Here is a 15,443-nt window from a genome sequence, read left to right on the forward strand (position 1 = left end):
GGTCTCTCCTTCTGTAGTCTGCCAGGCTCTCCTACCGTGTGGTCAAAATAGATTCTACCGCAATGTGAACACCTCTCTGTCTCTTTACACCACACGCATACACACACACGCACACACTACTACTACTACTACTACTACTACTACTACTATTACTACTACTCCTTAAGATGTCTCTGTGCTTTGCCACGGTTTAACCCACTACACTGCCACCGCAGCCACATGAGCCGCAGCCTCGTGAGATTTCTCACCGCGTCGTCAACACCTCTCCGTTTCAGTGTGCGGTCCAGATTTGACCGGCAACCGCCAACATATGGTTGATTTTTATTGAGTGCTCTGTGAATGGCTCTATCTTGTGATGCCTTCTGGATTGTCCCTCATCAATAAAAAGGGATATGTAGTTTGTCTGACAGTCTCTAATGGCCAGTGTAAATGGCTCAGTTTCACATTTTCAGACCACTTTAAAGCCTTTTCAGTCTCTGTGACCACATTGAAAGCTCCTCTGTTCTTTAATTCGGTCAAGTGTGGTCATCCAAGAAGTCAGTGTACTTGGCCTCCACCCCTCAGTCACATCTTATTTAGCTGCACAATAACTCTAGGTGCACAAGGTTTCGAGAGAGCACAAAAGAAAGGCTGATCTCAGGTCGTAAAATAGCGGTTAGAAGGTTTTTTTTTCTGATGGATTCAATTTTTACGTCGTCTCGATTATCTGAATGGAAGTCACCGTTTGACCTCAAGAGTAGGTTTACAGCTGTTAAACAGTCTTCAAAGTAATAAAATGTTGCGCCAAACTTATTTCATTCCAGAGGACATAAAATCTGATACCATGGAGGCTGTCCTGTGGATAGAGGATATTGGAAAATGAAGTCAATACTACTACAATGGGGTTGAGTAATCGTCTTTGAAAGCCATCTTTTGGTTTTTTTTTGTTTTTTTCTCAGATTTGTAGCATAGTTCTAACTCTGTGCTTACTGTACAGCTCTTTCAGAGGTATTTAAATGCTGATGAGTATCTCATCTGTCACACGGTGATGTCTGGTCCCAGTCCAGTCCAGTCCAGTCGTGTCCCTTATGTTTTAACTCTCAGAGCAGCAGGTTGAATCAACCTTTTGTGTCCTCAGCTGCCGACTGTGCCATAATGTTCTATTCAGCTCCAGGTCGGAAAAGCGCAGCGCACCGGCACCTTCCTGTTTTCATCAAAGACATTTTAACACATCAAGCCAGAACAACTGCGGCTTTCATATTTCATACTTAAATCTAAGCTTATGAATAATAAAAGAGTCCCCCCCTTCACATTTTCCTTGTATTGATTTCACATGCATTCCAAGGTTGCCGGACACAAATTCTTCCATTCTTTCAACATTCTTCTATTTTTTTCCTTCTGTTACGGGGAAATTGTTACACACACACAAACGCACACCAGGACTTTCTTTTCCTCTCCCTACGGCTGTTTTTGAGTTACGACTGCATGCTTAGTTTGTTACAGATCAGAAGCAAAGGTCAATCAGATAGAATACAGTTGTCCTTTGTGTGTCTCTTTCCATCTCTCGCCCGGTCTTCTCTCTTTTCACTCTCCTCTTTCCCTCCTTCCCTCTGGGGCTGCAAACAGGATTACTTAGAGTTTCTGTATGACTCTGTTGTATTCACATGAGCACACACACACACACACACACACACACACACACACACACACTCATGCACAAAACCAAGTTGATTTAGGGACATTTCACTAAAGTACACTCGTGCCCTTGAGGCTACCACCAACTGTAAGTGAACGGTACATACCAATAAAGACAAAAACCACTTTCAAAATGTAACTGCTATGAAAACAATACGGGGACACCGTTTGTTGTCCCTAATTTGACAGATGTCCCCAATCAACTGGTTAGAAGTCTGACAGTGGTCCCCAAATGACACAGCGCAGACCGACACCCTAAATACCCACTTCCTGGAACAGAGCAAGACATAGAATTAGAGCTTAATAAGGAAACATACACATACACACACAGATGGGGAAAGTGAGATGGGTTGGTAGTGAGTCAATGACAACATTTGCCTTCCCCTCTTAACCCCCCTCCAGTGTTTCTCCTTCTTTTCCCATTGAGAGGGAAACTGTGGGTGTAATGGGTTGTTCATGTGCGTAAGAGGAGTATGTTTACATCACTGGCAGCGTGGGGCCTCGTTCCAATATTCCTGGATGGCAGCTTGATTCAATTGGATAGCATGTTGAGGATGATGGCAGAGCGAGGAAAAATATCCACTCCTACAATTTGTCGTCTAGGAAGCATAGTAGGTAACACAAAGAAAACCCTTGGAGGCGCATAATGCCTCACTGTCTTTCTCCACTTTTGTCCTTTTTGGCCAGGGCCCTCGGTCTTCTCCATAAATCACTCAATATGGACTCTTACACACACTCTCTCTGTGTCTAACACGCAGATACACAAGTAAGGAGAGGCAGACAGACACACAGGAAAGATGGTTTTGGCTCGGGGCACATGGAGACCGAAGGGACATGGGGTCTGCCTCTGCTGTGGTGCAATGTATATATTTCAAACAAAAATATGAACGCTCTTTGCCAGCACTTTCTCTCACCGCGGAAATGTGTCCAGCAGACACTTGACACACACACACACACATGTGCGCGCATGCACACACATGCAGGGTGAGGCCTGCTGCCAACAATAAGACTTGTTTAACGAGTCTCTGTGCTTTGTTGATTTCAATCTCGGGGCTTTGTTGTTTTTGTGAATCGCGCTCTCTAAGGCCGGTATTAATCTTCGCCATGTGTATACATAAGGTGTCCAGCGCTGCGCCGTACAACTGGGAATTGTCATGTGACAAGGTTTGGTTCAAGTTGGGTGAAGTCTTGTTTGGCTCACTGCTTCATTGTTTCCCCCGCGTTGCCAGGTCTGGTGTTTATAGTGCTGTGGTAGACCCCTTCCTCCATCACGCCTGCTTTCCTCTTCCTCCTCCCAAGTCACGTCCTCACGTCGCCTACTCCCATCTTTCTCATCGCTGCCTCTTTCCATCTCACCTCTCCTCCATTTACTCCTGCAGCAAACTTCCCTTGGCCCAGTCCAGTGTTTGTGTTCTGGATTATGCGTTCCTCGATGGCAGTGTGTGTGAGTGCAGAGAGACACTGAGGGCCTTGGCAGGGCGCTCAGTTTCCAGGTGCTTCTCTGGTGTTTGGCAACCCTCTGCCTGTGGCTGACTAACCCCTCTCCTCCTCACTGGGTCTGCACTCTTGCCTCTCTTCCTGCATTACTGCACTCACTAGAAAACCTCCTGTAGTTTGCAATACAGGCGTTGCCGCAAGACAGGAACACAAGAACAGGGTGGTTTTTCTTTTGATTGAAGGTTGTGCATGTTTTTGCTCTAGCTGCTCCTCAAAGCTGGTATCAGAGAGTTTAGACTCAAATGGCCAGGTTTTAAAGAGAAACATGAATTCAAGTCTGTGTAAAGTATCACACCAAAATAGTAGTTTCCATAATAGTTGTGTTTTGGATGGTTGGATGTAGTTAGAAGCCTGGTCATGCCAGTATTGTCAGATTGGACATGTCAGGCTCGATTGTAGCTCGCACACATAAAGACTGGGTTGTGGTTAATATCTTAATGCAGTGACCTCTGGATCTGTGTAGGCTAAGACCCAGCCAGTCTCTCCCACCAGGGTGTCTTGTTTTTCACTCAAAACCTCTAATTAGGATTAGTCAGTAACTAAGAAATGCTGGTGGAAGGTGGACTGTGGTCTCTCCAACCATTACAAAGAAAATAGAGAGTGGCTTTTGGGCCTCGTTATTTTTGGCTTTTACAGAAAAGAAAATCATTGAGGTTTATTTTGAAATAAACAGGTGGCAACTTAATTATACAGAAATGGAAATTAAAAATACCTATTGCAGCATGAGAACTGTGTAGTTTAACTCTTTGTTGTTGTTGTTGTTTTTTATTTACAATAACCTGTTTAGATCCTCCATCCATACCTATGGACATACAGTTTTCTAGGATGTCTAGCTCTATCATTACTGTTGTCTGATTCCACCTAAATGCACTAACTTATTAGACTCGGTGTCTATAAGCCAATCACAGAGTTCCCCATTATCTAAAGTGGACTGCAGTAGTGCCACGCCCCCTTTGTCACCAAGCATGGCTGATTGTGAGGCAAGCAGGAAGTGCAAGGCACATTTTGATCCATCAATAGTATTGTCTAAGCACATAATTTGTGATTAAATGTTTTTAAAATAAACACAAGATGTTATTTTACTTATACATGTCAAAGTATCAAGAACGAGCTTTAGGCACCTACTCAGGATTTTTTGGGGAAAAAAAAACATTGGAATGGACGGTAATCTGAGTAAAACTGAAAATGGAAATACTGTTTTAATTTGATTTTCTAATGATATAATAATCTTATAATCCATCTTATTTATTATGTACAACTGAAAATTCATCCTAGGAGGTTTTGAACTTACTGTTTTGTGGAGACATACTTAAGAACTTGAGGATATTTTGATCAGTAATGATAAATACAATACAAAAATATTTATGAAATGTGGTTGAAAGCATAACTTAATTCAATGTTATGAGTTAATCATTCATGAAAATAGATCATTTCAAGTTCTGTGTTGGAAAAAGGGCTGTTAAGATAGATAACACATAATTAAGTTGGGTTTTTTTTGGCTAATAATGCACTTGAAGTAGAAATCTATCATTACAATGTTTTGTTTTTGTGTGTTTGGAATCTAACTGGGTTCTGAATTAGTTAAGGCACTCTGACACATGATCAGCAGCTCATTTGCATTTCCTCCCCATTTTTCTCTTCACTTTGAGTTATCAGAGGCATATTAAATAGTGTCTGTTTTGCATGACACCTCTTAATTAGCAGTGTCCTCTGGCAGCAGCAAACACATGAGACATAAAGCTAAAGACAAAATTAGTTAAAAACCAGTCTGCTGCTTTTAAAAATCATTTCTTTTTCTTGTTTTTGTAAAACTTGGTTAAACCGAAAGGAGGAGCGTTTCCTAAGCAAAATATGTTGCAGGCTCATTTCTGTTGTTATTATTAGTCATGTTTGAAGTAGGGACTTGTGTACTTAAGTAATAAAACACTCAGAACACAGTCACAGTTAAGCACAAATTAATCTATAACTTTAATGATCATTGTCCGAAAGAAATATTATTTATAAGCATCATTTGAATCACTAATCACATTTTTAAATAACCATATAACCATAGATGTGTGCCTCATAAACATTGTCCTACAATACAAAATCCAACATGACAACAATTCACTAAATAAAAGTTAACATTTATTTACAGTGCATTTAACACACACACACACACACACACACACACACACGTGCATCCAGGATTCTCAGGATCTCCCGTGCACCCAACAGCACCTCTTTCATTCAGGCAAGAAGACATTCAGCCCGCACTAGTGTGTGTGAGGCTCAGACATACTTTGCCTGTAAAACATCTGCGGACAGCTGCGGACATATATCGGTCACGCGGATCAACACGCGGTTCCATTCATGAGAGTGCACACGAGTGTTTTTCTATATGTTTGTAAGAAAGAAAGAAAGAAAGAAAGAAAGAGAGACATGTTGATGATCAGAGCTGCTGGTCCCACATGCCGTTTCAAACTCAGCCTGTCTTTCTCGGGTGTTTTGTAGTATCCAGTCACTGCTTTTACAGGTTGAAGTCCACCGAGCGTGCAATCCGAATTTATTGTCTGTCATTTTGTTTTATATAGATATTAAGTTTTTACCTGGTCATAATATAACATAACATAACATATGCAAACATGCCTCAGAGCACACACATTTCTACATACACTTGTCTAAACATACAATACTGATCCCCGAGACTCTGCTGTAGGTTGTCGCACTCGAGCAGGTTCCGAAGTAGACGAGGCCAGCTCCATTCTTTATCTTTGGCTGACTGAGCTTCATGTTGTCTCGCCCTTTGGGAATTAAACCATGCTATGTGGTAATTATATGCATGTTTCTCTTGGTATTTTGGGGGTTGGAGACAGACAAAGTAACATTCACATCAGAGCCAGACCATTCCTTAACGCCTACACACTGACCCCAAACAAAATATCTCACATATTTAAACAGAATAGTTGATTGACAATTGTGTTCATGGAAGCAATTCATTTATAGTAGTAGGCCTCTATATAAAATAATTGAGAAGTTTACAAGTCACGTTAGGACATTTTGGCTATCTGTCATTATGAAGGGGAAGCTGTTGTTTTGGTGTGAACTACAATGTTAGTGATCATTAATCACTTTAGGAACATTTGTGAGGATTCGCAGTTGGCTCAAAATCCAAACACACAGCGATTAAAAAATGACACATCAGTGCGGTTTGACCATAAAAAGATATGATCCGGCTTTGTGTGAAGTCAAGTCATTTCAGGACAATGATTTGGCTCCAGTTGAGACAGATAACAGTGAATTCTTGTTGCCAGGTGTCCATGGGAGAGGCTGAGAGGGATAGGCTATGGATATGTGTGCATGCCTGCACCCACTGACCTGTTATTTTTTTGTGCGTGGGCGTGCATGCATGCATTTGTGTGTGTACCGTACTGTACTCCACGGCGGCCTGACACAGACTACAGTTGGGCCAGTGGTGCATTAGCTATGGCCAGAGATGGGTTGGTATGGAATAAATAATGGATACCATCCTTTCCCTCTGAATAAATCAAGACCAGAGAAATGGAGAGAGATGAGAGATTAAATGTGGGAGAGAGTTGGAGAAATTGAATGCCAGAGAGAAAGAGAGCGTTTGTGTAACTGGAAGAGGAATATAGAAGGAGAAACTGTGTCCTGAATCCCAAATCAGTATCTCACATCTCTGAAAAGAAAAGGAAGTGGTTTAAGGAAATTTCAGTTGACACTTTTTTTTGTTGCACAAAACATGGTTTGTGAAATGATTTAAAGAGAAAATAAGAACTACTTCCTCTTATTATTAGGTCGGAACGTGATGGTGTCTTTGCTCATTTTGCTCTCGTTTCCTTTGCATCCCAGGCCCAAGGCCAGACGTTCACCTTTCCTGACATCTTCCCCCAAAAGGATGGGACGTCAGCGGAGGGCTCCATCGAAGAGATGCAGGAGAAGTTCATGGAGGACGAGAAGCAGAGGCAGAAACCCGACCCCAGGAGAGGAGGGGTCACGGAGTGGTTCGGACTCTGAGACAGCCCACTGACCGGGAACTCTGTGCTCATATGTGCGCGTGGGTGTTTCATTGGGAGCAACATATATTGATTTACAACGCGACTGTTGTGATGTCACTTCTATTTCTGTAAGAAACTGCTCACAAGTGTGTAGTAGAAGAAGAATGAGCATGTGTGTGGGAGACTGGAGACATGTGTTTGGTGTGTGTGAGTGCGCATGTGAGTTAGCGAGGCTTCGGTCCAGTAACTCGAGCCAGAACAGAATCACAGGAGGAGGAGGAGGAGGAGAGTGGCCCGGCTCCATCTTTCATGAAACCAGCCCACCGTACAGAATCTCCATCACCTCAGATGACCTCCTCTCCTTCCTCCTCCCACCCTTCCTGATCTGCCACCCCCCTCCTTTTACCCCTCCTCTTTGCCACCAGTACCTCCGCACCCCCTCTTTCTTTGTCTCTCCTCTTTCCTCAGGAGTTTCCTTTCCTTCTCGTCCGTCTCCTTTGCCGTCCCTCTCCCTCCTTGTCCTTCTCCTACGCTCCTCTTCCTCTGCCACACTGGGGAGGGGTATAGTGTGCCATCCCTAGTAGCCCTGACTCTCCGCCAGTTGGATCAGACTACCTGGACAACCCACATCCTTTCCTTTTTTTATGAGTTTGCCTTGGATTAATTGACCACTTTAGGTAAACAACAATTGAGATGTTGTTTCAGCAAAGCAACGACATGGAATTTGCTGGAGTGTTTTATTATTTTGTGGTAGCACCTCTTGCCATAACTCTGAGAGAAGATTGTACCCAGTGTTTGTGTGTGTGTTTGCCTAGCACGCGGGACTTGCCAGTGAATCTGTCTAATTGTAAGTGCTGTTGGAATAAGAACTAATAAACGGTCACTTGTCCAAAAGTGCTCTGCTTACTCTCTCTTGTGTTCCTCGCCTCATCTCCCACGGCTGCTGCGCTCAACAACTGGCACTTCGAGATGCTGTTCACCACACAAGCTGGCCTGCGCGTGTGCCAGCGTGGTCTGGTAGCTGTTTTGACAAAAACAGAAAAAAGATCTGTGTTCGAGTCGGGCCACTGGAGGACAGAGCTCTCTTACGGTAATAAGGCCCATAAAGGGGAGGGATCTCTCTTGGGCTCGCTCAGACCCACCATTATGCTGAGAGGCCAAGGTTACAGTAAGTGTCCCCCAGCCGTGACCACTAATGTTGGCTGGCTAATACAAAGGTCCAGTCCCTGACCTCACCAAGCCAACTCAGCTATCACTAAGGAGAATGTCAATATTGATCCTGTTGGCCCATTGTCTGCTGCCTGGAACCACTCACCCCCTGCGTCGCTATAAAGCAATCTGATTTGGAACCAAACAAGCCTCCTGTTACACAGCCACTCCATTTCTTCTCTGTCGGCCTCACTCTCACTTTCTCATTTTTTTATTTTCCCCTTTCACTCTCTGTTACCCAGTCCGGACCTCCAGAGAAACAGCTGCTTAATCAACAGAGAGGGAGACCAAATTCCTGTTCTCACTCTCCTGGCCTGAACAGACCCCACATGAAAGTTGAGAAATCCAGATCTGGTGTTTGCCAAGTTGTTGTTGTTGTACCCTGTCACGGGGATACCCTGTGCCTTTAGTCAATCAGATGCACATACTTGCACATACCGTACTGTAAGCTGGCACTGAGGTGCTGAGTATTACTCTGTTTAAAGGAACAGTTCACCCCAAATCAAAAGCGTAGTTTTCCTCTTACCTGTGGTGCTATTTATCAGTCTAGAGTGTTGCAAATATCAGCTGTAGAGATGTCTGCCTTCTCTCCAGTGTGACTGAACTACTTGGCACTTGGCTTGTGGTGCTCAAAACACCAAAAAATACATTTGAAAAACTGAACAGCAGTGCCTCTTTTCCAAAAATCATGACCCGCATACTCAAGTTATATCCACAGATTTGTTGTAAGCACTTTTGTAGGAAGTATTTCTACCAAACTACGCCTGCCAACCATATCACTGCACAGAAGGACAAGTGCATCTACTGCTAGCTCACCTAGCACTACTGAGCTAGCTAATATTACAGTTCAGCCAAGGAGGACACCGTTTAGGTGTACATCTTGTGCTGTCACAACCATAAGGCTCTTGTTCATGAGTAGATAGTAGATGAGTAGTAGCACGCTTCCTTCTGCATGGTGATTCAATTGACAGGTGTACCTTGATGGAAAGAAAATAGTTCTTACACGAAACAGCTCACAACAAGGTCTGTGGATTCTTGTGAGTATGCGGGTCATGATTTCTGGAAAGAGACATTGCTTTTGAGCTTTGTGCACCACAAGCCAAGTGCCATCTATTTCCATTGTACTGGAGAGAAGGCAGACATCTCTACGGCCAATGAAAACACTGGGCAACTCACACCAAAACAATCTAGACTGATAAATAGCACTGCAGGTAAGAGTTACAATATGTATCTTTGGTTTTGGGGTGAACTGCGCCTTTAAGGCTTGCAGATAGCGATGGTTATGTAGTGTTTTGGACATTTTGGACACTGCTAATGAACAGACAGACACTGAGACACACTTGGTTGATGAGCTCATCTCTTGCTCACACAGATAAATGTCTCTTAGTCATTTTAGCTCTTTATAAAGAACAAGCAAACGGGAACAAGTGATGAAAAGAAACATTCGGAGGCGGAAGGAGTAAAACAATAAATGAGGTCATAGACAGATCGAGACTCACAATGTAACATGATATTCTCTCGACAGACTGCTTTCTGAGTGATTAAAAATTTTTATGGAAGTAATGTGAATCTCAAGATCATTTATATTCTACAGAAAAAAGATTCCATAAGTTGATTGTTGCCCATGATGATCGTTTTGCTGACAAGATCATTTAGCATATTATTCTAATCAATAACAATGTTACATGAGCTGAAGGAGAATAGACTTTCATTTTTAAGTGATAACATCTGTGGAGGACCTGCCAAAATTGCGTAGTGTTTGGACGTGAATAAAACAGATGATTGTTTCCTGTTCCAGAAAAGAACACAGTTTGACCTCAAAATGCAACATTTACATTAAAAGCTTCTGAGGCAGAATAAATGCCAAATCTTATTTCTTAAGATGTGAGCAGTTTATGTGTTTCTAATATCTGCCGTTACTGTGGTTTCCAGCTGTTCTTTAATAATCACCAGAAGTCTTTTATTTCAGATTATCAGAAAGAGGCTAGACCTCGCAACAGGGTGACCCTCATCTCATTGCGTACAACAGCAGGAAGCTCCTTAATTACAAGTTGAGGTAGTCTGATTTGAAAAGTGTCTAGTACCCATAAAGTGAGCTCTGAGAAGCGAGGTCATTTGAGTGGTTCGTAGTGAATCATCCTGCTTGCAGAATGTGAAGTAATACTCAAACTTTAGTACCATCAGGTGTCTCCTTATGTAGCAGCGCTTTGCGTTTGAGATCTTTTACGAGAAGGGATGTGAGAACTGTGTGGCAGAATGTGCAGGACTCCGCAGAGGTAGACCTGGTCAGAAAAACGACAGATGTTTTCACTTTAAATCACAGGGCAGTGCAAGGGTATTTCTGGGGGCGGGTTCACATGAGAAAAAAGGCACCCCTCCTAATTACTTATAAAAAACAAAGTTACATACAGTAGCACATCTTTAACTTAAGGCATGGTGGTGCAGTGGTTAGCATTGTCCCCTCACAGCACCAGTGGGGAGTTTGAACCCTGGGGTGGGGGAGCCCTTATGTGCGGAGTTTGCATGTTCTCCTCGTGTCAGCGTGGGTTTTCTCCAGGTGCTCCGGCTTCCTCCCACAGTCCAAAGACATGCATGTTAGGTTAATTGCTGACTCAAAATTTCCTGTAGGTTTGAATATAAGCGTGAATGATGTGTCAACCCTGCAATAGTCTGGCGACCTATCCAGGACGTACCCCGCCTCTCACCCAATGTCAGCTGGGATAGGCTCCAGCACACCCACAACCCCTAACAGGATAAGCGATTATGGAAAATGAATGAATGAACATATTTATTAATTTCAACAGCCACACACTCATGCATAGTGGTTTAACTTCACAACGGAGACAAACAATTGCGAGGCTCAGGGCGAAACACTCTGTTACCTGGCTGGCTCTCGCCAATCAACATATCCTTGTTATACAGTTTGTAGTCTCGCCACCAGACAATCAGAGATCTCCGCCTTCTGATAGTCTGGGGACACTCCTTTCTAAAGTGTGTTTAACACACCGGAGAAAACGGCCGGCAACAAAGCAACACCTCTCGCATTTTTGAAAAGGACACGCCCTCCCGGAAATGTGCGCTCCCCCTTTTCTCGTCTGCAAGGACACAAACACACAGAGAGCTTGAAAATGGATGCCGAGAGATTTACCTCCGTTTTATCAAACGTGTGCTCAGTCCACAAGATTGTGGAAATGAAGGACTTACAGCGACTTGAACCATTTTGTACCGCTACAAGTGTTTCTAGTCAGACTATGTTTACGAGCACAAGAGTTCAGCGAGCCACCGAAGGACCACCCTGTGGATTTACTATTGGTTCTGCAGCTTAGGGAGTTTTTTTAAACTCTGAAATTGTATCCGCCCATCTAAATACAAAATCAGGGAGAAAGTCATCAGTCTTTAGTTAAGCAAAGCGTCTAAAGACTGACTTGTGAGTCTATACAGTTTGTGTATCTTATGAAAATGCACATACAATGGTTTGTGTGATATCTAATGAATTAGCACGCCATAAGTGACATAATGTGTGTAATGTGAAGTTACGTATTTAACATAGAGTAATGTAGGTTAGGTTTGGGCAGGCATTACTTGGGCTAGAAAAGAAACATGGTGATGACATACCTTTAAACAACTCAAAGTTCACTTTGTAGTAGGGATGCAGCGAATATTCGGTAACCGAATATATTTGGTTACCGAATATTGCAAAAAAACACACATTCAGTATTTGGTGGAATAAGTTAAAAGCAAGGCCGAATAATAGTGGCGTGTTTTGATAACGCAATCAAACAGCGTGCCGTGACGCACGGAGTAAAATGTCGGCAGTGTGGCGATCCGTCCCTCACTGCACTCGCATTTGCGACTAAAGATAGTTTTGAGCGAGCAAAGTAGGCTTAAATTATTCAGCAGGCTGTGTGAGCAGCCTACAGATTTCAACCACCAGCAGAAACGAAAGGCGAATCCCACCGATTGTGGGTTGAACGGGGGTCGAACACAGGTATGTGACGTGTCAGAGGAGAAACGAGCCGTTCACGGCCCACAAACCTCACCGCACTTTAGGGACTGTTCTTTACTTATGAAGGGACCGTCAGGTGAGGAGGGTGGCTGGTTGATTTTTATTTTATTTATTTATTTATTTTATTTTGATCCCTCCTATGTTAATCACTCATTGATGCTGTTTTTGAAGTATGAATAAGTCAATAAGTAATTTATTCCATTGAAATATCATTGATGTATTATAGAAAAGTGATTTATCTTTTTATAAATGACAAAAGGCACATCTGCCTCATTTTCGCTGTGGTATCATGATACTACTCAGAACCATGATATTTTCATTGGTATTGTACAGTGGGATCCAATTTTGGTACTGTGACAACACTAATCTGGAGGGGGTTCATCTGCAAAAACTAATGAAAAACTAAACAACGATATTCGGTATTCGGTACTCGGTATTCGGCCAAGCCTTTAATAATATTTGGCTTCGGCTTCGGCCACAAATTTTCATTTCGGTGCATCCCTACTTTGTATCACACTGTTCCAAACACTGGTCTCCTGGGGGAAAGTCCTGTGCTGTTCTTATGAAGAGTTTCACTCTTTACACTACTTACTTCTTTACTCCCGTCAGCGCATTGTTCACATGATGGCAGTCTCTCTGATTATGTGGGTTATACATGAATTGTGGTGCATTACTTTTCATAGGTATAGGTTCAAACAGTGCATGAGAACAGCCTGCACCAATGCAGACGTGGATGCTGCTCCACATAGTCCTCAGTTTGTGTTAACTGAGGTGACTGCGAGAAGGGAAGTCAAAGTGGGTTGTGTGGTTTGCAGAATTAAACTTAAATGCAGTTGTCAGGCATTACAACACGGTTTTAATTAAGAATTGATGCCATGGGCTAATTTGTAAAGATCAAAATATTTTTAAAAAATTGTGTGTAAAAAAAAGGGCACTTATCTAGTCAGCTGTCAAAAGGGCAGGTGCTTGAGTATCACCTCGGGCCAATCTAAGCACATCCCCGTTAAATCAGATTTGAATTAATTTCCTGCCCTGACTACCCAGTGCACTTGACTGTCCTTTGTGTTAGATCCAGGAAATGCTGAACCAGACCCAGGTGATTCCTTTTATGGAGGTAGTATGGTAGAGTCTGAGAGGGATTGGGCTCCTCTTCAGGGAAAATCACTCTTTTCAGAAAGTTTGACAGAGAGTTGATGGGAAATGAGGGGCAATAGAGGCAGGGTGACTTGCAACAAATGTCTCTGGCAAAACTTGAATCTGGCACATTGCAACTTTACAGTCAGCTTCCAGGAAAATAGTGTTTTCAAGCAATTGTTTCATTCATTATCTGTCACTGCTGACCCCATTCAGGGTCACAGCTGATACTGGGTGAGAGGCAAACTAAAGATAAGGTAACACAATTGTCATTTTTAGGTGAAATTAAGCTTGTATAACAACATTAATGTCATTTTTAATATTGATTACTGTATAATCTGCACACTCGGTTCATGTTGAAACTGAAAACATTTCATACGGAAGTTACATGACTGTTTGCTAAAGACTGAACAGCAAGTGATATGACATCGTATGCTCTGCTGTCATAGCAGGTTTTTGTGTTTTATTCCATCTTAAGAAGTCGGATGCTGCTCAGCTGACAAGTAGCTTGTACTTTTAAACAATGAGATGCTGTTTGAAGAGCTGTAAGAGATGCAGTTTTCCCTTCTCTGGTCAGAAGACGTGCTTCGTTCCTCCTCGGTATGTGATAAGGCTTGTCACAACATACTTTGGAGGTCCCACCGAGAGCGCTAACCTGCTGCAGCTACATCCTGGGCAGGTCACATCATAAGGCTGCCACACAGATGACAGACGACCTTTCACGCTCACATTCACCTGTACGGCCAGTTTAGAGTCACTAGTTAACCTAACCTGCATGTTTTTGGACTGTGGGAGGAAGCCAGAGAACACGCAGAAGACAAAACTATATTAAATGATTAATAAATAGATTAATAATGTCAGTAGCTACAGTTTATGTAAGCAGGTGTTTGAGGCTCCTTGAACAGCAGATCCGACCAGTCCTCGCTGGCAGAGACCGGTCAGATCCGTGTCTCCTGCAGAGAACTCGAACATAAGTCAGGACTTGTCAGGGTTTTTACACTTTTCCCTCATGAAAGTCTTTTTGAATCTTTCTTGAGTACAGCCAAACCTGTCTACACTGTAAATATTCTGCACCAACTCCACTGCTGTAAAAAATAATGACTACTTCAAAGGGAGGGTTTTTTTTTTTTGCTCCTGAGCTACGTACACTCCTCCTCTCGCCTTCCTTTCTTCCATGTTCTCCCCATACCTCTCCCTTCTCTTCATACCCAATAAAAAGCTGCAAGCACAATGCATCCCCCCCTGTCCAGCCCTGTCCATGCAGCTGGCAGCCATTTCCCTGTTTGTTAACACAGTGTTCTTCGTGCCTTGTCAGATGATGCTGCGTGGCTGGAGTGTGAAGGAACAGGAGAATGTAGGAACGGAGAGAGGTATGCGGCGAAACAAACCAACCCCACACGTCCTGTTCCAGCTGAACTCGGGCTGACTGTAGAAAGCTCCAGATTTATAGGGATCTATGTGTGCTGAACAAGATGCATCGTACATTGTAATGCATCACGCGTCGTGTAAGTGCAGGGTTGGGGGGGTTGCGGGGTGCGAACATGTGCGTGCGAGACGTAGAAAGCCCGGGAAGGATGGAGTGAGAGAGCAGATGGAGGTGAGGGAGAAAGTGAAGAGGTTGAAGTGAGAGTGAAAAAAAGAGATGACATCACTGAGAAAATGCTGAGCTGGATTCAAGGGCTACTGGATGAAAGAGGTCCACTCCCACAGTGCACCATCTCTCTCCCTCTCCCTCTTTCCTCTCCCTCATGAGATGTACAGTGCAGGTCGTGTTCCCATCCCTACACGTTAGTTAATGGAAGGGGGGTTGAATATTTTAAACAGCCCTTCACTCTCCTCCTTTTCCCTCCTTACTCCTCTCTCACTCCCTTTTTTTCTTCTTCTTCTTCGGTCGTGCATTAGTCAAGTGCACACATGACCCTGTT

At 43.2% G+C, this 15,443-nt stretch overlaps 1 protein-coding gene across 1 annotated transcript in view; it reads left to right on the forward strand.

Annotated features, from left to right (window-relative positions):
* Positions 1 to 8,066, forward strand: part of mrpl23 (mitochondrial ribosomal protein L23) — a 46,307-nt gene extending 38,241 nt beyond the window's left edge. The window contains exon 5 of the mRNA XM_033634070.2: positions 7,024 to 8,066. Coding sequence (XP_033489961.1) covers positions 7,024 to 7,188 — 165 coding nt within the window. The 3' untranslated portion in view covers positions 7,189 to 8,066. The remainder of the gene's footprint in view (positions 1 to 7,023) is intronic.
* The last annotated feature ends 7,377 nt before the right edge of the window (positions 8,067 to 15,443 follow it).

This window comes from Epinephelus lanceolatus, chromosome 5, assembly GCF_041903045.1.
Source record: "Epinephelus lanceolatus isolate andai-2023 chromosome 5, ASM4190304v1, whole genome shotgun sequence".
Classification (NCBI taxonomy): Eukaryota; Metazoa; Chordata; class Actinopteri; order Perciformes; family Serranidae; genus Epinephelus; species Epinephelus lanceolatus.